This window comes from Acartia tonsa, chromosome 8 (assembly GCF_053477335.1).
Source record: "Acartia tonsa isolate MP-2025a chromosome 8, ASM5347733v1, whole genome shotgun sequence".
NCBI lineage: Eukaryota > Metazoa > Arthropoda > Copepoda > Calanoida > Acartiidae > Acartia > Acartia tonsa.
Window position 1 is genome coordinate 23,938,947 of NC_137267.1, and position 24,703 is coordinate 23,963,649.

At 34.2% G+C, this 24,703-nt stretch overlaps 4 protein-coding genes across 6 annotated transcripts in view; all 4 read left to right on the plus strand.

Moving 5' to 3' along the window:
* didum (dilute class unconventional myosin) overlaps nucleotides 1–24,703 on the plus strand; it is a 179,350-nt gene that overhangs the window by 147,980 nt on the left and 6,667 nt on the right. For both annotated transcript variants that reach the window (XM_080169607.1, XM_080169606.1), the window contains exons 54-57: nucleotides 14,136–14,222; nucleotides 15,454–15,551; nucleotides 16,618–16,711; nucleotides 23,361–23,537. In XM_080169607.1, coding sequence (XP_080025733.1) covers nucleotides 14,136–14,222; nucleotides 15,454–15,551; nucleotides 16,618–16,711; nucleotides 23,361–23,537 — 456 coding nt within the window. The remainder of the gene's footprint in view (nucleotides 1–14,135; nucleotides 14,223–15,453; nucleotides 15,552–16,617; nucleotides 16,712–23,360; nucleotides 23,538–24,703) is intronic.
* On the plus strand, nucleotides 1,301–6,024 carry LOC145326296 (uncharacterized). 2 transcript variants are annotated; one of them, XM_080169568.1, is made up of 5 exons: nucleotides 1,301–1,627; nucleotides 1,881–3,650; nucleotides 3,982–4,068; nucleotides 4,551–4,898; nucleotides 5,213–6,024. In XM_080169568.1, exons 2-5 carry the CDS (start codon nucleotides 2,372–2,374, stop codon nucleotides 6,022–6,024), a joined length of 2,526 nt encoding a protein of 841 aa, XP_080025694.1. In that variant the 5' UTR covers nucleotides 1,301–1,627; nucleotides 1,881–2,371. The 2 variants fall into 2 exon arrangements, with proteins under 2 accessions (XP_080025694.1, XP_080025695.1); XM_080169569.1 differs by having other exon boundaries at nucleotides 1,301–3,650; nucleotides 4,551–4,745.
* Nucleotides 7,020–9,260, plus strand: LOC145326297 (uncharacterized). The gene is made up of 4 exons (XM_080169571.1): nucleotides 7,020–7,125; nucleotides 7,351–7,482; nucleotides 7,987–8,097; nucleotides 8,293–9,260. Exons 1-4 carry the CDS (start codon nucleotides 7,037–7,039, stop codon nucleotides 8,375–8,377), a joined length of 417 nt encoding a protein of 138 aa, XP_080025697.1. The 5' UTR covers nucleotides 7,020–7,036; the 3' UTR covers nucleotides 8,378–9,260.
* On the plus strand, nucleotides 10,652–12,285 carry LOC145326298 (uncharacterized). Its single transcript, XM_080169572.1, has 3 exons — nucleotides 10,652–10,799; nucleotides 11,033–11,100; nucleotides 11,489–12,285. The coding sequence occupies exons 1-3, from the start codon at nucleotides 10,783–10,785 to the stop codon at nucleotides 11,734–11,736; spliced, it is 333 nt and encodes a 110-aa protein (XP_080025698.1). The 5' UTR covers nucleotides 10,652–10,782; the 3' UTR covers nucleotides 11,737–12,285.

Here is a 24,703-nt window from a genome sequence, read left to right on the forward strand (position 1 = left end):
TTTTATTGTTATCGGTTTTTGGTTTGTTGGTGTTTTGTTGTTAAACTAAACTTACTAACATGATGTCTGTTTGTGGGTTGGTACCAACAAATCTCGTTAACCGTTGAACAAATTGGGTCCCTCTAACCATATAACTTAACCTAGCCTAACCTAACACAGTCATTTTGTCGGGAGAGGGGGGGGGGAGGGTAAAGTTTTAAAAAATAGAAGAAAAAAATTAGGATAATGCCGGTGTTGTTTAAAACTATAATCCTCGGTAAGTAATGCTTTACAATAATTATCTATATTATTTTTAGAACACAACTAGAACCACAACATCTCCAATAAGGCCAATAAATATTACCCCACCTCCATCTCCACGGGCACGGCACCACTCCGCGAGTCAACGGACCGCGAGAGTTGTAGTTCCTCCTGCAACATCATCACGATCCCAGTCCCAGTCATCACGACCCCAGGGATCATCTGGCCCTTCTGGTGAGATGGAAGAAAGCGAGGTATTATTTTTATTTCATTTTGTCATCCAGAGGATACAAATTACAATTATTTAGGATATATATCGACTTAGCCTGGAAAAAATAACTTGTAAGATTTGACTAAATTTTTGGTAAACATTGACCAATAAAAATTTACCTTGTAAATTTTTACAAACAAGTTGGTCAAATTTTACCAAGTTGATTTTTTGGTCAAAGTCCAAAAATCTGGAGTAGTGCTGAGTAAAAGGATGTTTGTTTGGAAAGTATTAGGTCTGAATATTTCCTCATTATATTTTATTTGCGATTTTTATCATTAAGTAGAAGGATGTTTGTTTGGAAAAATCTGGACTTAGCCTAAAAATTTACCTTGTCAATTTTTACCAAAAAGTTGGTCAAATTTTACCAAGTTTTTTTGTTTGTCAAAGTCCAAAAATGATGGAAGATGCTTAGGATCACTTGCTCTTGTTTGTGGATAGTCTTCTTTTCTACCACGTAGTTTTTAAAATACCAAGACTTGAAAATATGTGGTTTAATATGTTTAATTTTAAGGATTTGTTCACCGGGGCCGTTATGAACCAAATTCAGAACCAATTTCAGCAGCTACGTACTTTCTTGACCTCACAAATGAAAAATCAAATAGAGCCCATTAATGCGTCCATCAGAAACTTGGTAAACAAAACGTCCACAAACCATGAATTAGTGAAGAATGAAATCAAAGACCTGCAAGACAGTGTATCAAGAGATATGGCTGAAAATACTGTAACCCTGACAACAGAAATGAAGAAAACCGGCAAAATTGTGGAAACCTTGGTGACTGACCAATGTGGATGAGCTTGATGAGGAGGAGGCGAATAAAGGGCCTAGTGAGAATCAGGATGTTGTCGTGGACCAGATTTTCTCACCAGAATTTTACAAAGAAAGAATAAAGAACCATGACCCCTTGGAAAAAGATGGTTATATGCGAAGAGAAGAAATTGTCTTTTTCATCCAAAATTTCGAAGACTCACTGAAAGTGGATAAAGGCTGGCAAACCTTACTGAAAGTATGCCGAGACATCATAACCTTCCTATATGTCGTGTTCGAGCAGTTCACCTTTGACGCCCGCATCACCGCTGCCTTTTGGACTGCTCCGGAACTTATTGATGACGAAACTGGTAAGTAAATATTATTTTGTAAATTTGACATGATGAGAAAACGTTTAAAACAGGGAGAAGGGAGGTGGGGGCAAGGGAAATAAACCGAATAAAAGGGGCATTCCTATTCTTGCTAGCAGGTGACCATGTACAATAATCTTTTTATATATATATTTTATTTGTGAAAATAAATCTTGTGCAGAATATACACCCCTGGTACAATAATAAACATGTACCTATGCATAGTTAATTGAAAATTTCATTATTATTTCAGTGGAACGTTTCTTGGATCATTGTAAGTTAGTGCTTAACGAGACGTACCTACATGAAGCTATCCCACCAAATTTGTGGAGAACAGGAACCTATGTGTCTTCAAGCGACCTTTTTCTAGTGAGGAACCACATACAAGCTTGTAGGTAATTCAATTATTTATCGCATCTATTCCGCGTCTATTAAATGTGAAAGTGGTAGTTTCACAAAATGCATTTCAATGTTCTTTAGTTAAAAAAGTAGTTTCACGAAATGTTAACTGCATATTGTATTCTTGTTAAATTGTTAAACTACATTTCTATGGCATATGTTTCAAAGAATTTCAATTTTGTACCATGTATTTTTTTATGTGGCAAGACTTTTAGTTCATCTTTTCTTGATATATGTTATATGTTATATATTGAGACTGTTTTGATATAAACCCTTTTTTTATCTAGGTTCAAGCGCAATTTCGAACACACTTTTAAAAAGGACGCGACTGGTTTTTGTGAAAATATGAAGAGGGCCGAAGATTATATGATTGCTAATGAGGATCCTGTCTGCTGGAGGTTATTTCGAGGGCTGGTAACGCGAAAACAAGAACGCGCATTGTCAACCCCCCTCTACAAGTATGAACAGGTTTTTGAAATCAAGCCAAGCAAGGAGACAAGCAATAAGAAAGGCAAGAAAGACAAGAAAGACAAGAAAGACAAGAAAGACAAGAAGGAAAAGCCACAGAAACGATCAGCCTTACAGATGTGTGAATTGTATCTGGCCCCTGCAGAGATACAAAGAATTAAGCGGCGTATTAAACCGAAGACAATCACAACTTCAACACCAGGTGTTACAGCCGAAGACAAGAAATTTTACTACATGTTAGGTGCCCACTCAATGGGTTGCTTACCCCACGAAGTTCAAGGAAAGAACCAGATTTACTTGAAAAGAAACAATGACAGGTCGAGTACTACATTTCAGATCAAAAATTATGCAGACATTGGGAATGCAAAGAAATCCAAGCAATTTTTCAAGACAGTCCATAGTGATAAGAAGGTTATACAAAGAGCTGTAATGTATTATTCGTACGCCACAAACAATTTGAAACCAGAAATGAGTGAAGAACAGACAAAGATTCACAATGCCAGTGAGAAAGCAACAAAAATTTCCAGAAATAGAAAGATCGGAAGAATGAACACCACTGCTGATGAATCCACTGCTGATGATTCCACTGCTGATGATTCCACTGCTGATGATTCCACTGCTGATGAATCCACTGATGGTGAAGACAATGATGGTGGAGGCAATGCTGTTGAAGACAATGATGCTGAAGGCAATGCTGTTGAAGAAAATGGTATGGAAAACATTGCTGATGAAGAAAGCAACAATGGTGAGGAGCTTGTAATTGATGACGGAGGCGACGACGTTGAAATGAATTCAAATGATGATCAGATTGGGAATGAGTTACGCATACCACCCGCGGAGAATCCAGCAGTAACTCCAGAACCAGTAAAGCAACCAGTAAAGCCACGTAGGTTATATGAAGATCCAATTGTCAACAGCCAGTCCAATAATAAACCCAAAGTAAATGTATTTGAAAACATCACAAGCTCCAAAAGGAAGAAGCATGGAAAGGGCTCGAAAAAGTCGAAGAAGATAATTATTTCTGAAACAGACGATGAGGGCCAAAATGTGGGAAATCTTGATGATACAGTGCCAATGCAAGATGATGAACCACCACCAAACTTTCCACCACTGCAAAGACAGAAAGAATTTTATGGACGAAATAATTCAATCACAGGTACATATTTGTTGAACATTAATTATTATTTATAAGTTTTATCTTTCCTTGTATTGTGTATATACTGCACAAGATTTTTTTTCCTCTGCTACTAATTTTTTTTAAATTTTTCTTCCCCCCCCCCCTAGTTTTTTTTCACCAAGTAGGGGGAAAATTGAAAAATATTTAAAGAACTCTATGATTTATTTATTCTATCCCTCCTACAACACATTTCCTTTTAAAATTTTTTTTTCAACCAAGTAGGGGGGGTGGGGGGGTGGAAAAAATGTTTTCAGTACTTGCTTTTTGTTTGGAAACGTATAAAATTAATGTATAAATTAATTATTTACAGGCAACAGTAACGAGAGACAGGTGACTGGAAAGGCAACAAGTGTCGTGGAGGAAAGCAGCAGTGATGAGAATGATGAGGATGCCGAAGGTATTGTTATTTATAGTTTGAAAAACGTAGGAACTGTATCACCTAAATTTAAGTTTATTAATATTTTAGTTGAGAAGTAGTCTTAGATAAAAACCCTGTGGATTAATTTTGTTTTAAGGGAAACTTCGTACAGGCCCTGACAGGGTTTTAGGCTAAAATTTGTATGGGCGCAGCCGCTATCTATAATACTAAGTAGCTTAATGTCTGTCCGGCCGTCAGAAGCTTAAGATCTCAGTAACCACTGAATCGATCGAGGTTACGGTAAAATTTTACCACCTTTTAAATCGTATAGGCTGGTAAAATTTTACCATAAAAGTGGTAAAAACTAGGTTTTTTATGGTATTAATTGTATCCTGGAGATCGGATTCTACTCTTCTGTGTATTGGTCCTGCGGTGATTTTAAGCTATTTCCTTGGAGGGGGGGGGGGGGGGGGGGGGTAACATTTATACTATTTGAAATAATGACTATAATAATTATTTAGATGATGTGCCGATCATTCCAAAGAAGAACCGGGAGCGAAGGCAAACCGCATTGGAAGCCGAAGCAAAAACCAAGAGAAGTTTACAGCTGGACTCAAATGAACCATCATTCGAGGTGGATAACGAAGATGACGGAAACGAGAGTGACGAAATTTTGGAGGTTGAGGACATTGAGGGCAAGAATGACGGCAATGCAAGTAAGGAAATTCGGATACATCCATGTGGAATAATATTACCCAAACTTGCCATTATAATTGAAAACCACACGGGTCATTATGAGGTTGTTGCAGTAGGCTCAAATGTTTCTATATACAACCAAATGGAAATTTTAGAACTCATCAACATTGACGGTAAGTTACAGGTCTTAATGTAATAAATGGGGGGGGGGGGGGTGGGTGAAAGTGACACTTTTTTGGGGCTTTTATTGGCGGTTCTCGGCGGTGGCGACGCCGTTTCTTCACAGTTCCATATTGTACCCCTATAAAGCAACTGCCAATGCAAAATTCCCCCTTTTATCTTTGATTGGCATATAAATATAGGGTAAAAAATATTGCTTGTTTTCATTTGAATCTGATTAATAGTAACTAATGTTCATATAGGTATGGAAATAATATTGAAGCTACAATTATGTACATTTGCTTTAACATTTTTTATTTCTTTGTAGGAGAAAAAGCAAAGTGGAAAAAAGATGAAGAAGAAGGTGATTTAATTTCTGACATCAAAGAAGAAGCACCAGAAAGTGATGATACAGATCAAGGTCATCAATCAGACCCAGACACTGGAACTGGCAGTAGTAGTAGTAGTGAAGAAGAAGAAGATGAACGCAGGCCAAAAGCAAAAGTGGCCCAAAAGCCAAAGCCTACCAAAGAAGTTCCTAAACGTCCCAGAAAACAAACAAAATTTCCATCAACGAATCAAATTGAAGCGGTGTTGTACAGAAACCAGAGCAGAGCAAGCACGAGCAGAGCACAAAATGAAAGCCGGGAATATGCTGAAAGTTGCGGAGGCACATCAAATCCTGATGAAGACGTAAACCCAGAACCAGGTTGTAGTTATAGTCAACTCAGTGCAGAGCCAGGTTGTAGTAATAGTCAACTCAGTGAGCAACCTAACCAAATTAGGATGCAGCAAATGTTGAACAGAACAAATACACATTTGCCCGATTTCGGCCAGCGTGGTGAGACTCGGACAAGAAGAGATGCCAACAAACGAGTAAAGGCCAACATGAAGAGGCAAAGATTGTGGGAACAGGGAATCAGGCCTGAAGATGAAGAGTTAGAGAAGAAGAAAAGATCAAGCTCCAGACCACCACAGAGAGCAAGTTCTCAACAATGTTCTCAGAACATAAACAATTACAGTATCTTTGGCAGCTACATTACAGCTGATTCGGGAAAGGGGTGTATATTCTGCACAAGAAATATTGTTTGTCCACGGCTAAAAATTTTTAAAATTTACAAATGTTTTCAGTTTTCTTAATTATTACCTTTTTTTCTTACCTCCATCTATTTATATTTAATGAAATATAATATACATCCCTGTGCAGACTTGGAAAAAATATTACACATCCGAACCATGTAGAATATACATCCCTGGCAGAATGGAGACAAGTATTATTCGTCGGAACTTTCGTCTGAAAACGAAGTACAAGACGAAGAACAAGACGAAGAACAAGACGAAGAACAAGACGAAGACCTGATAGCTCCCAGTCAATCCCAATAATTCCAGGACTTTACGTATATATATATTTATATGTAATTTTTTTTTATGTCATAAGTTTCATCTTCAACTTTTTTTTATAATATCTAGAAAGGAGTAGTTTCCCAAAATGCATTTGAAGTTAATTTAGTGAACCGTATATTTGAACCTGTTTAAATGTGTTTAAACTTTATTTATATGGCATAAATTTGAAGAAAGTTAAATTTTCTACCACGTACTTTTACCATCTTAACAAAGAAAAATATGCAATTCACAAAATTAAGTTCAAATGCATTTTGTGAAACTACCCCTTTCCACCAATTAAGTTTAATGAGCTTAAAGTTAAGAGCTTAAACTGAAAATTTTTTGTTGTATAATCTGTTGCATTTTTTGTAATTCAGTATATAGCAGTTGTAGTTTACCCCCTAAACTAAGGAAAAAAAGTATTCACAACTAGCTTTTGTTAATTTTATATATTTGTTTAATTTTGTATATAAATATTATATATATGACAGTTATCGTAGGGAATGTTTTAATTAATACGGTGGTAGATTTCCATGGTAAAATCCGTAATGTTTCTGTGCTGTAATTAAAAAAGAGAACGTTTCAAATTTGTATTAACTTTTTGTAAATGAAATTTGTCTATATACTTGTTTACAATATAAGATATACCAATATGTGATCTTGCTGGACCCTATTATATTAAAATTCCCTACGTCAGTTTTTTGGACATTTATTCATGAAAATTTATAATTACCAGTGATAATTTGTTTCTTTTCAAATTTAATATAGAATGTCCGACATGTCCATGTCAGCCACAGCAGCAGCCGACTTAGAGAGAGACGAACAGCACGAAGAACAGAAGCCGGAAACCACAAGTGGGTGAGTAATATTTTAATATGTATAAAACGAAGTAGAATGATGTCTGTCTGTCTGTCTGTCCGTCCGTCCGTCCCTAGCTATATTTTGGTAACCATTCATCGAATCGGATTCGACAATCCATCACAACATAATTACATAAATACATATTACATATTTTTTGGTAATTACTTCTTTGGGCAAAGGTCCGATTACCTGGGATATATAATATATATTTATATATTTCAGTGATAGCGAAAAAGAGAAGAACGAAATGAGTGTGTCTGAGCCTGAGCTGCCTGCTAAGCTGGCTGACCTGCCTGATACCCCTCCTAAATCGTCTGATACAGAAGATTTGAACCTAACTTTGGATTGCACTACGTAAGTTTATTTATTTTTGTTACCATTCTCTTTCTGTTCGGAAGGTGGTAGTAGCCGGATTGAAAAGAGTAGGATAAACATTATTGTTATGGCGAATAATTATAGTTTCATTCAGGGGTGTACATTACGCACAAGATTTATTTTGTTCCCGTGGTACAAAATTTTGTATTTTTTTCCCACCTATTTTTATCTCACCAAGTAGGGACGGAAATGGAGAAATATTGAAAGAACTAAAATTTTTGGTCCTACCACACATATTTTAGTTATTTTCCCCCCACCACCTGAACAGGGGATCCCATATAGGATATACACCCCTGATATTTCAAATTAGCAGCTACGCTAAACCCTCTAATATGAAGTATATCTCTTAAAGTTTCTTTTGCCACTCCCTTCCCTTGCCGGTACCTATGAGAAGAACCCGATCTGTTCAGTGGTTATCGAGATCCTTCGGTACATAAACACGGACATCCTGTTACTTTAGTATTATTTTTTTTTATTTTTCAGGGACGACGATGGATGGGAGACAATGCAGAAAATAAAACAAGACCTTAGGGCAGCAAAGCAAAAAATTGCTTCTTTGGAAGAGGAGATCGCTTGTTTGGAAACACAAACAAAGTAAGAAATTTTTTTCACTTCTTTTTTTGGTATTTAATCCGGGCGACTGTGTTGTAAATGATTTTTCGGTACAGACAAATTCACCTTTATATATTACAAAACTAGCAAGTATGCCTCTAGGGGTAAGGTGGGAGGGGTAAATGTGGACCAAAAAAAAAGTTTACTATTTAATTATAATATGATTGCTTAATTCAGGGAGCAATCCAAGAGATGTCCGGCGGCACAAAAGGATGACCAGAAGGTCGGACAAGCCTCTGTTATGGAAGGAGAAGCAAAGTAAGATATCCTATTATATAAAGTAGTAAGCGTTTTTTGTTTGTCCCGAAGGATAACCGCTAAACCGATATTGTTCTCCTTTAAAGTGAAGCTTCTTATAGGTCCTGGAAAGGTTTTAAACTATTTTTGTGCAGGGTGTCTTCACCCCCTCCCCCAAAAATTATTTTTACTCTTCTGAAACTGAAATTGAAAATGGGAAGATGTTGATTTTTCCCCTTCCAACCTTAAGTGCCCCTAGAGGTTTCTAGGGGCGTAGCCACTAGTTTCTTTTAATAATCTTTTTTCATACTTTATCCGGGCGACTGTGTTGTAAATGATTTTTCGGTACAGACAAATTCACCTTTATATATTAAAAAACTAGCAAGTATGCCTCTAGGGGTAAGGTGGGAGTGGTAAATGTGGACCATAAAAAGTTTACTATTTAATAATAATATGATTGCTTAATTCAGGGAGCAATCCGAGAAATGTCCGGCGGCACAAAATGATGATCAGAAGGTCGGACAAGCCTCTGTTATGGAAGGAGAAGCAAAGTAAGATATCCTGTTATATAAAGTAGTAAGCGTTTTTTGTCTGTCCCGAAGGATAACCGCTAAACCGATATTGTTCTCCTTTAAAGTGAAGCTTCTTATAGGTCCTAGAAAGGTTTTAAACTATTTTTGTGCAGGGTGTCTTCACCCCCTCCCCCAAAAAATATTTTTACTCTTCTGAAACTGAAATTGAAAATGGGAAGATGTTGATTTTTCCCCTTCCAACCTTAAGTGCCCCTAGAGGTTTCTAGGGGCGTAGCCACTAGTTTCTTTTAATAATCTTTTTTCATACTTTATCCGGGCGACTGTGTTGTAAATGATTTTTCGGTACAGACAAATTCACCTTTATATATTACAAAACTAGCAAGTATGCCTCTAGGGGTAAGGTGGGAGTGGTAAATGTGGACCATAAAAAGTTTACTATTTAATAATAATATGATTGCTTAATTCAGGGAGCAATCCGAGAAATGTCCGGCGGCACAAAATGATGATCAGAAGGTCGGACAAGCCTCTGTTATGGAAGGAGAAGCAAAGTAAGATATCCTATTATATAAAGTAGTAAGCGTTTTTTGTCTGTCCCGAAGGATAACCGCTAAACCGATATTGTTCTCCTTTAAAGTGAAGCTTCTTATAGGTCCTGGAAAGGTTTTAAACTATTTTTGTGCAGGGTGTCTTCACCCCCTCCCCCAAAAAATATTTTTACTCTTCTGAAACTGAAATTGAAAATGGGAAGATGTTGATTTTTCCCCTTCCAACCTTAAGTGCCCCTAGAGGTTTCTAGGGGCGTAGCCACTAGTTTCTTTTAATAATCTTTTTTCATACTTTATCCGGGCGACTGTGTTGTAAATGATTTTTCGGTACAGACAAATTCACCTTTATATATTAAAAAACTAGCAAGTATGCCTCTAGGGGTAAGGTGGGAGTGGTAAATGTGGACCATAAAAAGTTTACTATTTAATAATAATATGATTGCTTAATTCAGGGAGCAATCCGAGAAATGTCCGGCGGCACAAAATGATGATCAGAAGGTCGGACAAGCCTCTGTTATGGAAGGAGAAGCAAAGTAAGATATCCTATTATATAAAGTAGTAAGCGTTTTTTGTCTGTCCCGAAGGATAACCGCTAAACCGATATTGTTCTCCTTTAAAGTGAAGCTTCTTATAGGTCCTGGAAAGGTTTTAAACTATTTTTGTGCAGGGTGTCTTCACCCCCTCCCCCAAAAAATATTTTTACTCTTCTGAAACTGAAATTGAAAATGGGAAGATGTTGATTTTTCCCCTTCCAACCTTAAGTGCCCCTAGAGGTTTCTAGGGGCGTAGCCACTAGTTTCTTTTAATAATCTTTTTTCATACTTTATCCGGGCGACTGTGTTGTAAATGATTTTTCGGTACAGACAAATTCACCTTTATATATTACAAAACTATAGCAAGTATGCCTCTAGGGGTAAGGTGGGAGTGGTAAATGTGGACCATAAAAAGTTTACTATTTAATAATAATATGATTGCTTAATTCAGGGAGCAATCCGAGAAATGTCCGGCGGCACAAAAGGATGACCAGAAGGTCGGACAAGCCTCTGTTATGGAAGGAGAAGCAAAGTAAGATATTTCTTTTAATATTATTTTTTCATACTTTATCCGGGCGACAGTGTTGTAAATGATTTTTCTGTAAAGACAAATTCAACGTGTTCCTTTATTTATTAAAAGCGAGTACTAGCAAGTACGCCTCTAGCTGGGTAAGGTGGAAGGGGTAAATGTGGAACCAAAAAGTTAACTACTTAATTTAAATAGATTATTATATATATATTGTTTAATTCAGGAACAAAACAGCTGCAGCTGGCTCTCCAGAAAATTCGGATGAGAACGAGGTTAAGGAAGTCACTGTTATGGAAACACCAGCAAAGTAAGATTTTTTAAAAATTGTTTTTACTACTTTATCCTGGCGACTGTGTTGTAAATGATTTTTCTGTACGCTAAACCCTCTAATATGAAGTATATCCTTAAAGTTTCTTTTGCCACTCCCTTCCCTTGCCGGTACCTATGAGAAGAACCCGATCGGTTCAGCGGTTAACAAGATCCTTCGCTACATACAAACAAAAATCGTTTTACTTTGTAGTATAGATTGTTTAATTTCAGGATGGAAGACAAACCGGATTTTGATATAATTTATGAGAACATAAAGAATCCAGGACCAAAAAGCCCAGGTATAGTACAATATTTATACTAGCGACTGTGCCCAAAGCATATAGTGAAACATTTCTGTACTAGGCACTAAGAAAATGCCGTAATACATTGTATTATTACACTAGGTTAGGTTAGGTTAGGTTAGGTTAGGTTAGGTTAGGTTAGGTTAGGTTAGGTTAGGTTAGGTTAGGTTAGGTTAGGTTAGGTTAGGTTAGGTTAGGTTAGGTTAGAATAGGCTAGGCTAGGCTAGGCTAGGCTAGGCTAGGCTAGGCTAGGCTAGGCTAAAACTAGAAATATTACTCTTTCTATTAATACACTAGGTTAGGTTAGGCTAGAAAAAAAAACTATTGTAAAATTGAAGTATTTTTTTGTAAAAAAAAGTAATTTTAAAAAATATTTTAATTTCAGTGTATCGGGTGTCAGATGATGAGCAGGAGATGTTTGAACCACCCCCTCCTACAATCCCGCCAGCATCAAAACTGAGTAGGCGCAAAAGAAGTGCAACACCGGGGAAAATCAAGACCTGCGCCCATGGACGCAGTCCCCGAAGCGAGCTGCCATTGAACACAAGACTCATCGAATGCACCTATATGTGTCCAGACTGCCGCGTCTTCTTTCACAAGAGGCAAAAACAAAGAAAAGAAGGACAAAAGTAAGCTGATGTATAATAGTCCTTCCAGTCAGATCATATATAAACTATTTGTGATAAAAAAGTGATATATATCAAGATATCTTGAGTCAAAAATATGTTTAACCACCTTTAATTTGTACGTACATTAATCTATATGACAGTTTTGACAGTTTTGTTCTGACGATGAGAATATTCATATAATATTATATTTGAAACCGCTATTCCTATATAGCAAATTTTTGAAAATTTAATAATGGAAAGTAACTTCGTAATATATTTTTCTTGTGTATAAAAATGTTCTAGTATAAAGTACAATTAGAATCCAGATCTCAGCAATTAAAACCTATGTATATTTGTGTTAATTTCTCAGCTTAAACCGATTAAACATGCAGTTATATTATCTGTAAAACTATGTAATATTTGGTCATTTAAACCACGTCTAGAATTATAGACTAATTAAGAAAATTTCTGTGAATATATACCTATATAGTATCGCGCTATCGTACCTATGTAAATCATTATGTAAAAAAATATGTTTAAGTGTTTCAATCAATAAAGATAATAATGAAAACAATTTTTTTTTTATTTTTGCGTTTTGTGTACAAGCGAGGTTTTTCTATAATTAAGGTCGTTTTTTACCACTTTCTCGTGATTTTTACCACCCGTTTTTACCACAATTATTGGTAAATTTTTACCATATTTACCCTATTTCTGGTAAAATTTTACCAGTTTAGGGCAAAAATATTACCAGGTGTTGAACAGTTTTACCACTTTTTCGGTAAAATCTACCAGAAATTTGCGGTAAATTTTACCAAAAAAGTGGTAAAAATTGGTCAAAATCTGGTATAAATTTGCGTCCTAAAATGGTAATATTTTACCGGAAATCTGGTAAAATTTTACCGATAATTGTGGTAAAAATCGCTGGTAAAAAGCGTCACAGAGTACCACCAAAAGTGTTTTTACCACGATTACGGTAAAATTTTACCACCTTTTAAATCGTATAGGCTGGTAAAATTTTACCATAAAAGTGGTAAAAACTAGGTTTTTTTATGGTATTAATTCCGTCCTGGGATCCACCTTTCATTTTTTGAGATTTTGCAGTACATTTTTACAAATTCTTTTTTAACATGACTACAAAATAATAAAGTTTAAAAGAGTATTAAAATGACATTGTCATACTCAGACTAATATTAGATTGATTTTACAAGAAAAATAATATTGCTCAAACAAAATATATTGATTCACGTTGCATTTTTTTACGATGCAAAAACACTCACATGTTTTTTTTTAGCAAGAATAAAATGATATTTAAGTTGGACAAAAAAAAACTAGCAATTATAATAGCCTAACGTACGGGCTGAATTTTAGATTTTTTGGAATATGATATACAAATTGTAATATAGCAATCAAAGAAGCTGCTAGTTCATTTCGTGCATTTAGGCATAATTAAGCAGATTACTACTTTAGAGTGAAACACTAGGGGGGGGGGGGGGGTAAATTCAGGGAGTAAGGGAGGGGACAATGGGAAATTAATTCAATTTAAGAGTTTTCAAAGAAAGGCCATGCAATCAAGATTAATCCAGAAAATTTAGAGGAAATTGTAAAGGGTGTGTTAATGAAATTTAGAAAATCATAAAATTAAAGAAAAAGTTCCAAGAAAATATTAAATCATTTGAAAATTAGATTACCAGTATATCAGACTGACGTAACCATTCTGTAATTAATTACTAGAAAAATCTCTCTGGAACTCGTTCAACCCATATTTCTAGATTTTAATTGCTACTATACACAAGAATTGAATTTAGGTTGTTACATTAGGGTTCTAAGAATGTATATTACATAAATATCACATAATAATATCTATGAAATGATATTTTTTTGAGAAATTTTTTTTCAAACCAGCCATATCATTACAAATTGATACTCGTCTGCTATATACAAAACTAACACAGCGAGTAGCGGCATTTCTTGCTCTAGTACCCAAACTCAGTCAGAAACTGCTAAATTCTTGCACATTCCCTTTAGCCAGTACCCAAAGTCTGAGACTCCTAAAAATTTAATATTTGATCCATTGTCCCCTCCCTTACTCCCTGGGTTAAATTACTGTATGTCCCCTTCTCAAGGACCTTGTGCCGACTTTCAATTGGGTCTTTGAAAATCCACCAATAGTGTCGAGAATATTGACAAATCCTTTCGCTGCAGAGGAGCAGAAAGCAATTTTCTAGCAGACGAAAAAGGTCCTTAACAGGGGGATCCAGGAATTTGTCTGGTTATACATCTATACCATGAATTTATTATTACAGATTCAATACTATTTTTTGTTCAGTGGCTGCCATGGTTTTCATAGGGCCTGACCCAAATGGGGCCATAACCCCAATCTGTACCCAATCAAATCTAACCTAACCTAAACTTTTCTTTGTTAAGGTTGCTCTTGACCGTTTGTTGAGCAGTCTGACAAGGTTCAACCAGATCCTACAGAAACATGGCTTGGATCCAGAAATTATAGCTCAGGTTGGTACATAGATAGATAGATAGACAGATAGATAGCAAGATAGATGGACAGACAGGTTCAAACAAATACTAAAGAAACATCATATGGCTTGGATCCAGAAATTAATGCTAAGGTTGGTAAATAGATTAATATATAGATTTATAGACAGATAGAGATAGCAAGAAATTGAAAATTTTCAAAATTGAATAAAATATTTCTAAGAGGATAACGCCCGCATAAAAAGTGTATTCTTGTGTAGCTTTAAGGGAATAGTTATTTATCCTATCGTATTTTAGAGAAGTTTCCGCGGGTAGTAAAATGAAAAATTATAAGGTTAATTCCAGTTTAGTTGGCCTCGATTTTTATTTCATTAATCGTCGATTACATGATTTTCAGTATTGCCAACAACTGGTTCTGAATCTGAATATATTAATCGGGTTTGAAGCCATACTAAACTTCATTGTCTTACCCCCCTGTAATACTGTATCCTTGCCTCGCATTTATTCATTCACAAAATTTGAATTCAGTTCACATTTAAGGAATTTCATTTTTTGTCGTATTCAAGTTGTGTCCATAGCTAAGAAAGCTAATATAAATTCTTGTACTACTTTTGGACATTTTTAAATATTTTTAAACTAAAATTTAATTTTTTGATAGGATGTGCACTATAACGGTTAGGGCAGGGGGGTTTACTCGAGAACCCTTAGTGAGCTAATTTCGGATTTAGGCTTCTGTAGGGCCAAAGTTACTTTTAAGAATATCGGTGCCTGCCGCTCCCGCCGAAAACCGCCGTTTTCCGCCGCCGCCAAATTTTTTTGGGCAATTTGGAATCATTTGAGACCATGTTATTTTTTTCAAAATTTTTTTTCTTACAAGCAACATCCTTTAAAACAATGTTCCACAAAAGTTTTGAAAATTTGGCGTATTTTTTCTTATTGGCCAGTACCTTCTTTTATTTCAAAGACGATACCTAGTAATCATGAGAACTTTTAATTTTTCCAGTATCGCTTCGAAACCGTTTTTATCCGGTTGATTAGAACCGGTTCTCACCCATACTGAAAAATTATGTATAGCCTCATATTGTATTAAGTTTTCTACGAATATAAAAATGTACTATCATAAGATTAAAGCCATTTTTTAGCCCGTGCCTTCGGCACTTCAAACGGGTTTTAATCTTATGATATCATTTTTATATCCGCGGAAAGCTGTTTATAATACGATGCGATAAATAACTATTATCTTTTTGTTTAGATATTCCGTCAAATCTTCTACTTTGTGTGCGCTAACTGTTTGAACAACCTGTTGTTGAGAAAAGATATGTGCCACTGGTCCAGAGGAATGCAGATTAGGTAAGCTTTCTACTAGTTAATATGTTATAGTTATATATGATTTGTTTTAGCTGTCAGTGATGTTTCTAAATTTGTTTTGTTCTGCAAGCTCCCCAAATTGACCCCCTCCCTTTCTCCAATGTCTTTTGTAATCCATAATAATTCTAAAAATTCAACAGCATTTGTATCATTTTTTTTAGTTTATTAGTTCGCACTAAAATCTTCATTTTTTCCTTCGCCCTTTTTTCCACCTAATTCCACTTTTTTTTTATACATGGACTGTATAAAGCCATGGCCCTCGCACTCCTGAAAAAAATTTAGTGATGTACGGGGTACAATTTTTTTAAGGGGGTGGGTGTAATCTCTGAAAATTTAAAAACATTTTCCAAATTTGGGCCAGAGACCAAAATTAATATTATTATTATAGGTACAACATCTCCCAGATAGAACAGTGGGCCAGAGACCAAAATTAATATTATTATTATAGGTACAACATCGCCCAGATAGAACAGTGGGCCAGAGACCAAAATTAATATTATTATTATAGGTACAACATCGCCCAGATAGAACAGTGGGCCAGAGACCAAAATTAATATTATTATTATAGGTACAACATCGCCCAGATAGAACAGTGGGCCAGAGACCAAAATTAATATTATTATTATAGGTACAACATTGCACAGATAGAACAGTGGGCCAGAGACCAAAATTAATATTATTATTATAGGTACAACATCGCCCAGATAGAACAGTGGGCCAGAGACCAAAATTAATATTATTATTATAGGTACAACATCGCCCAGATAGAACAGTGGGCCAGAGACCAAAATTAATATTATTATTATAGGTACAACATCGCCCAGATAGAACAGTGGGCCAGAGACCAAAATTAATATTATTATTATAGGTACAACATCGCCCAGATAGAACAGTGGGCCAGAGACCAAAATTAATATTATTATTATAGGTACAACATCGCCCAGATAGAACAGTGGGCCAGAGACCAAAATTAATATTATTATTATTGGTACAACATCGCCCAGATAGAACAGTGGGCCAGAGACCAAAATTAATATTATTATTATAGGTACAACATCGCCCAGATAGAACAATGGGCCAGAGACCAAAAGATTGAAGATACAGACACGAAAGTTATTGATACTCTACTTCCAATTATTCAGGTAGGCTGGTAGATAATTTTCACTAAAACTTCAAATAATAAACATCGATTCATTGAACGGGTTTGTATAAATCTCTCCATAAGTTTCAATGCTAAATTCCTATGGCAGTAAGGCATCATGTGATAAATATTGGATTACCTATTATAAGGGGGGGGGGGGGTTAATGCAACCACTTCGTGATCAATGTGTAAATGGCACTTAGAATTCGAATTTCTATCTGAAATTTTGCATGAGTAATCCTTGGTAGGTTTATTTTCCCTAAATCGAACATAAAGTTGAGTTTGTATAAATCTCTCCATAAGTTTTGTAGTAGCAGGGAGGGAGGTGTCATTAGACCGTTTATTATATTTAGACCCCCAAGGTTTTATAAAAACTTTTTTTTTATTCATTGACATTTAACCAAGTTATTTTGGGTTGTACAAACGAGCAGTGTCTAAATATTTCCACCATTGATTTTTATTATGAATAAGTGTACATCAATTTACTGTACACTGTGTAATTCATTAAAATCCCTATTTTATGCATACAAGAAAAAAAGATTGTTTATGGTCAGTTTTTGTTTTTTTGTTAGGTATTTTAATAGATTTTTTTGCAGTTTTTAGTTTAAAAAATCATATATGATTAACCACATAGTAAGATGTATTGTTTGTTCTTCAAAACTGCTCTTTCTTATTTTTCTTCTAGTTTCATCATTGAAAAATATTGTATGGCGCAAAGCTTTTACAACTGTCTGAATGTCAGTTTGTTTTCATTTACTTTCACATTCATGATTCTTAAGCCAGGGATATAAATGGATAAGGCAATGGCCGATAAATTGAAATACGTCCCCAATGATGATACACAAAATTACCCCTTCTGAAGATTACATTAGTGGTTGAAATGTTTGGACACCCAACCTAACGGATCAACCAATCATAATTCAATCAAAGTTCAAAAAATTGTTGAGTTAACAAATATGAAATATTTTTAAAAATTTTTCAAGCCCAATTGAAATTATTGTTTTATGGGGCTTGTATGTCTCAAGACAAAAAAAGGCAGTAATATTTTTTATTTCTAAAAGGCATATGTTTTCATAAAACTAATTTTGTATGGACTCGCTTTTATGGAAGAACCTTTCTCTGTAGATACAATTTGTCACTTTTTGCACATGTTTTTTTTGTGTTAGTCACATCATCAATTAATTTAGATAATTGTTTACAACAACTTGATATACGGTTAGTTAAGTGTGTGGTTGGTTATGAAGTTTTAAATCCACCAAATAAGAGAACGTGTTTCGATATAAAATTTTTTTTTGGGTATAGTCCCTTTCGTTACAACGCCTCTTAAGGGGCGTTTTTTTCGGGTTTTTTTTACAGTAGCTTTTGATAGGTTATTTTAGGTTAGGTTTGGTTAGGGGATTGCCCCGCAGGGGCTAGCAATAGGAGAATATGTACTGTGAAAATATGACGAGGGACTATAGCCAAACATTTTAGTATGATTTACAGTTCGATTCATGCAAATATTATAAAATAACACGTATTATTAATTTTACGCGCGCATTCTTTATGATAATTTGAGAACTTAGGTGTGTTTTTTTGGTAAGCGGTTTTAAACGTTACCCTTCTTTTTTTCGACCAGTAAACAAATTTTATCTTTACTAGTGGCTACGACCCTTCAAATGAAGGGAAGATCCCCCATTGAAAAAAATAAAATAAGTTGGGGTGAATTCTTTTGGGAAGTGTCCAGGGGCGTCCAAGCTTTTTTTTGGGGGGGGCGGGGTAAACGCAAATTTCCCCCCCTAAAATTTTTTTTTATTACGGATTTTTTATTTTGGGGGGGGGGGGTATTTCCCCCCAAAATTCTTCATAGGGGGTTAATCCCCACTTTACCCCCCCCCCCTTAGACGTCTTTGGAAGTGTCCCACTCATCTTAAAAATAGCCTAAAACAACCAATAGGACCAATAGATATATTTCCTGAGGAGCAAAACCTCATAGATTCAGTGGTTACCGAGATCTTTAGCTACAGAGAGACATCCTTCTTTTTTGTATTCTATTTATATAACATTTTCTAAATATACCTAGAACAAAGAGGTTAAATAATTTAAAAAAAAAACCTTTTTATAACAATTTACGTTTATTCATACATGTGACTTAAAAAAAATAAACAATATTGCTCTTTTATGAATTAATATTTAGAAGTAAAAGTTTTCTGTATATTGTGTGTGTGTTCGTATGTATGTTTTTAAAATCTTATTTCATAAACTGAATTGTTAAATGCTGATTCCTACGGCTATAAGGCATCATGTGATAAATATTGGATTACCTATTATAATTACTTCAAAATTAAGCATTATGAATTTTATGCAATATTTTATGATATATTAAACATTGTATGTTTATGCTTCAATATTTGTTAAACTCAGCTTTTCTAGATTTTGTCATACTTGTTATTATAAAAGTTATAATTCTTTTGTTCAACACCAAATTTTTTTTATATTCTATACAGTTTCATTTTATAATTTAGATATTTAAAAGCATATCCGTTTCAGTTTTAAAAGATTTGAGTAACTATAAGGTTTAAACGTTTTTTCTTCTTGCATAGAATTACGCTTCGTTCATAAATATATAAATAGTTTTATCTTAATTTGGATCTTGCATCAGATTTTTATTTTCTCTATAAAGTAAAACATGCAGCGGGCTAAAATAACGACACCCCCATTACCTCATCCCCTCCCCTCCTATAATGACGAAAGAACTGGCCAATGAATGAGTTCTAAGTAATCAAACTAAATTGACTACAATTTTACCCCTAATTTAGGCGAAAATCATCGGACAAAGTTTTGTCCAGATACTTCGTCGCTCATATTATGAGATTGAATCATATTCGACAAAACTCTCCGTTTGTTATGAGGGATCTAAATGGATAAGACAATGACCTATAAATTGATGTATCTCCTTAGTGATAATACACAACTTTACCCCTTTTGTAGATTAAAATTAGATGATTAAACATTTGAACACTCGACCTGACAGACCATTCCACTAAAATCTCCAAAAATGTTTAGCCAATTAATAATAATACATTAATATAAAACTTTGGGGACTAGTGTAATAAACAGCCCATTGTCCCCTCTCTCTCTGGTTTGTTATGCCTTTTTTTGAAAAAAAAAGCATCTAGTGCTCGGTTCTTTGATATTTTGAGTTTGAATATCTAGGGTAATAAATCTATTGCTTTTATAGATTCTTTTTAAGAGTTTTGCTGCGCACTTGATAATAATAAAATCTTTTTTTTCTTCTCAATTTTAATATGATAAAAATATGTGAACAAAATAAAAATTGAAAGTCAGAAAAGAATAAACAGGTATTTATTATTACATTTGATGATTTTCATTTTTTTAGCATTATATTTTATACATGTTGTATAATGCTTTGAATTCCTTATATTTTTGAAACCCTTGGCTATAAGCTGAGTAACATCCATAAGACAACTAACCATTCTGTTTACACGACCTTCGTTTAAAACATCTTAAGTGCGCCAATGTGCATGGTAATGAGTTGGACCTTTTAAAGAACTAAGGCATTCCTCCTTCAATTATTATTATTATTATTAATAGTAATTCGCTAGATATAGTTTATACAATATTTACCTTCTCTAGTAAGATGCTGTGTTTGATTATTTTTTGTGACGGTAGACGAACTTATTTATCTATATCAAATTAAAGATTCAATTTTTGATACCATACTTCTGATAATAGAACGGTTATAAAAAATATCTTTTTTAAGCTATTTACGAAAAGTGTGTGAAAAAAAAGAGTTTTTCAATCACAGTTCTTTTGCATATAGTCGAATTAGGAAGCTTAAACCACTTTGCAAAGTTCCGTAGTTACATTTGCTTTTATATCTTAAAATGTAGAATATTTAACTGTCTCTCCCGTATTTTTTAGAACATGTCATTGCCCTATAATTACTTAAGTTATTGTAGTTATTAAATACCTATTATATTAGCTAGTATTTTGCTATTGAATTTTATTTTAGCACAAAAGTCTTGAATTTGAAACGTGACCAAAGTAGAAATGGTGTTTTGTCTGTAACTTAAGCTCTTGCTGACCTGTGAATTAATTGCGTATTCTCTTTGAGAAAAGCTTCACACAGGTACTGGGGTGGTTTTAGTCTATTTTATTTTTGATTTTAAAGGCTATTTTTCTCACTTTTTTAACCCTTTTAAAATATGTGCCTATAAAGGAAAAGCAGAAAAATCTTCTGTAAAGTATTTTGATTGATTCAACTTAATATCCGTGAAATTTGCAATTGCTTTTTAATTACTTAAGTATTTGTAATTATTAAAAACTAAACATAAGGTGAAGAATTTATTTTATCAAAATTGTCTAGATTGAGAAAACATGGGCAATTATGTCCATGGTAATAATAGCAAAAAAAAATATTGCAAGTAAGCCTATTTTTTTCAAAAAGAACCTTAAATTTGCACTTGACACTGTACTTGTGAATATTGTTGTTGAGCAGTAAGAGATATAAGTTTTCCGGAATTTTAATGTAGGGAGTAGATTTGAAATCTGCATCAAATTTTAAGGATTTTTTATAAAATTCGTTTTTTGTAAAATTCTTTATCTAAAAGCGAAAATACATTTTAAGTTAATTAATTTTGACCAATAGGATAGATGGATTTTAAACTACCTGCGCTCTAATTGGTTGAATGATGTACGACATCCAATCAGAGCGCAGATTTTTTAAATCCACCAATCACAGATGCCAAAATTAATTAACTTAATTTGTATTTCCGCTTTTAGATAAAGAATTATACAAAAAACGAATTTTATAAAAAATCCTTAAAATTTGATGCAGATTTCAAATCTACTCCCTACATTACAATTCCGGAAAACTTATATCTCTTATTGAGCAGTAACATGGTGAAAATATTGTATCAAGAGTTTGTCTCAAATGATTAAGATTGTCTAATTTGATGTGCAAAAGAAATGAATAGATCGGCGGGAAACAGGGGTACCAACTACATTAAACCAAATTCCATCGCTTTAAATTTTTTTTATTGTATTTAAGTTTGGTTACATCTACTTACTTTTATTTACTGTTTAAAAAAGCCATTAAAAAAGCAAGTCAAATCATCTAACCGAATCGTTGGGTTGGATAATTAATTAATTGTAGCGTAGCTAAGCTGTTTATAAAGAATTTCAAAATCTTCACCTTGAAAATATTGTTTCTAATGTACTGACAATTTTTAAAGCAGAGCTTTTATATAATTGGGTTTGGACCGTATGTACTAGCGTGTTTGTATGTCCATTTTTGTCATAATGACATACTTGCTTTTTTAAAAACAGTTAGTTATATTGCATGATTTTCCAATTCACTTAATTTTTTGAATAGTGATTTCCCGACCGATTAGGCAAATGTTACTGTTTTTACAATCTTTTCCTGAAATTTAAGTATGTCCTTTGAAAGCATCATTTATTTTAGTAATTTTTCGGATACATTTACAAAGAGTTTTGTCCATATTTCTAAATGAGTTGTTATGTTTGTTTGTCTCACCATCTGCTATGTTTAGCTTCGCTTTCATAGATGTTGTAAACAATGTTATTGAAAAAATATCAAATAATGATTTTATTGTCTAAATATTAAAAAATCATCGCAATATTAAAACTTATCAAATTGATAAAAGAAAAGAATTTGAAAAACTTAACCTTGAAATTTTCTTCCCAACGTACTGACAACTTTTATTGTCTAAATAATAAAATAATATAATTTGATTTTGATTACATTTTTCCCTCAAATTAAAGGTAGAGAAAAAACAAGTTTATAAAAAAAGCAAGGCCTATACAGAAATAAAGACTTTTGAATATTTTCGATTCCTTTAAATTTACTAGTATTCTATAAATCAAAATTTCAACATACATCCATGTATCTAAAGGGATAAGACAATGGCCGAAAAAAATGATGTACTTACCCAATTAGTGATTGAAAAGTTTGAACACTCAACTTAATAAACAAACTAATCAAAATTCAGTAAAAGTCATCTCCAATGTTAAAATGAATAAGAAAACGTTATTATAAAACTTTGGGGACTAGTGTATTAAACAGCTAAATTGTCCCATCTCTCTCTGCCATAAATCTATAAATAGCAAAGTACAAAATAATCATGGGTGGACAAACGGACCAAATGCAGATGTCCAGTTTTCATAATATAGAAACCTTTATAAAAATATAAATACCTGTGTCTTTTGAACATTGACAGACAGACAGTCAGTCCAGGGTAATTATATACTGATTGTTTATTAATACAGGGAATCCTCAACAAAAATTTTAGCGGTGTGTCTGAAATAGAAGCCGAGAAAATCCCAGTTTTTAACATAGAGTTAAGGATGGACAGAAAAGTGAAATATAGAGTAGCTTTCAAAAGGAACTTAAAAAAAATATCTCTGTCTATAGAAGATTGGCTGTCAAACCGACGGTCCAATAAATTAAATACTATATGTATTCATAAAAAAAGGAATCTTAACTAAAAATTTTAGCTGTCTATCTTAAATATAAGTAGGTTTCCCTATAGAGTTACGGATGGACCAACAGACAGACAACGCTACTAAAAAATACGCTTTTTTCCGAAAGGAAAATTGCCCCCCTTCTCAAACTGCTACTATTTCAGGCTACCCAGCTGCTGCAGGCCCGCAAGAGCGAGGAGGACGTGTCGGGTATCTGTGACATGTGTGACAAGCTGCGTGTCTCACAGATCATCAAGATTCTGAACGTGTACACGCCTGCGGACGAGTTCGAGGAGAGGGTCAGCCCCGCTTTTGTCAGGAAGATCAGGACCAAGCTCCAGGTATTTTATTTCACCACCTTTTTAGTGCTTCTAATCAGCAGGGAAAAGGGAATGTGATTCTGACTAACAATTCTAAGTGAAAATTTCCCAACAATCCCCTTTCCTAAGCTCTCCCCCCTTCTTACCGAGTTCCCTTCTGTTACTTAAAAAAACAAGTTTCGCCCAACTCAACGTCAACAAAAATATTTAATTTTCGGCGATTTCAAATGGAACTAATTAACTGGATAGCAGCCCCTGCTAATCAGTTGTTAATATGCCGTAGGGTTATGTCATTTTAAAGAACCTATGATTAAAAATACCTTCCCATTCCCCCCCCCCCCTAATGTTTAAAAATGTATATGGGAGGATCCCCTTTAGGCTTCTACCCTAGAGGCTAGGGGAGAAGTTACTGTTAAGTATAAAACGTTTTGAAATTATTATGTTAAATGTTAACTCGATTCTTCAAAATAAAATGCACTGAAGAAAAATAATGATAAGAAATTTTGAGGAAATTTGATCTGTTCCATACTTTTGTATCACAATGTGATATTATGATTTATTTGAGTGTCAGATTTCTGTCGTGGGTTGATTCATGGATGAAAGGAATGTTTAAAAAGTTTTTTTGTGTGCAGTAAATAGGGAGGGGGGGGGGGGGGAATTCTGGCACTTTTGCGTAAACAGTGGTTATAGGCTCTGTCTTTGGAGTGATAGGATAGGTTATTCCACATAAAAGTTTCCTTTTGGGATGTAGTTTCCCTATTTTAAAAAAAATATTGGATTTGGCCTCTAGGTTCAGGTGCTGTAGGCCTCCAGGTTGTCACTGGAAAAATGAAAATGAAAAAAAATTCTTATTAGAGGTCAACTTAAAAAACAAAATATGCATCTTTTTGAATGTCATTTACATATTTGAAGATAAAAAATATGCATATTTTGTTTTATAAGTTGAACTCTGCAAAAAAATTCTTTTTTTCTTTTTATCTGCCCAGATACATCCTAGAGGCCTACAGCACCTGTACCTGGAGGCCAAATCCAATACTTTTTATAAAAAAAAAGGCAAACTATATCCCAAAAAAAAGTTTTAATGAACTAGTCGATCCTCTCACTCGAAGGACAAAGCCTATAATCACTGTTAATGCAAAAGTGCCAGAACTCCACCCCCCCCCCCTCCACCTTCCATTGTTAAGTTA

Coding starts and splice junctions, on each gene's coding strand:
- LOC145326296 (XM_080169568.1), top strand. CDS start 2,372: ATGAAGAGGGCCGAAGATTATATGATTGCTAATGAGGATCCTGTCTGC. Junction 4,069..4,550: donor GAATGATGAGGATGCCGAAG/GTATTGTTATTT, acceptor ATAATTATTTAG/ATGATGTGCCGATCATTCCA. Junction 4,899..5,212: donor AGAACTCATCAACATTGACG/GTAAGTTACAGG, acceptor ATTTCTTTGTAG/GAGAAAAAGCAAAGTGGAAA.
- LOC145326297 (XM_080169571.1), top strand. CDS start 7,037: ATGTCCGACATGTCCATGTCAGCCACAGCAGCAGCCGACTTAGAGAGA. Junction 7,126..7,350: donor AAGCCGGAAACCACAAGTGG/GTGAGTAATATT, acceptor TATATATTTCAG/TGATAGCGAAAAAGAGAAGA. Junction 8,098..8,292: donor TGTTTGGAAACACAAACAAA/GTAAGAAATTTT, acceptor TGCTTAATTCAG/GGAGCAATCCAAGAGATGTC.
- LOC145326298 (XM_080169572.1), top strand. Junction 11,101..11,488: donor TCCAGGACCAAAAAGCCCAG/GTATAGTACAAT, acceptor TTTTAATTTCAG/TGTATCGGGTGTCAGATGAT.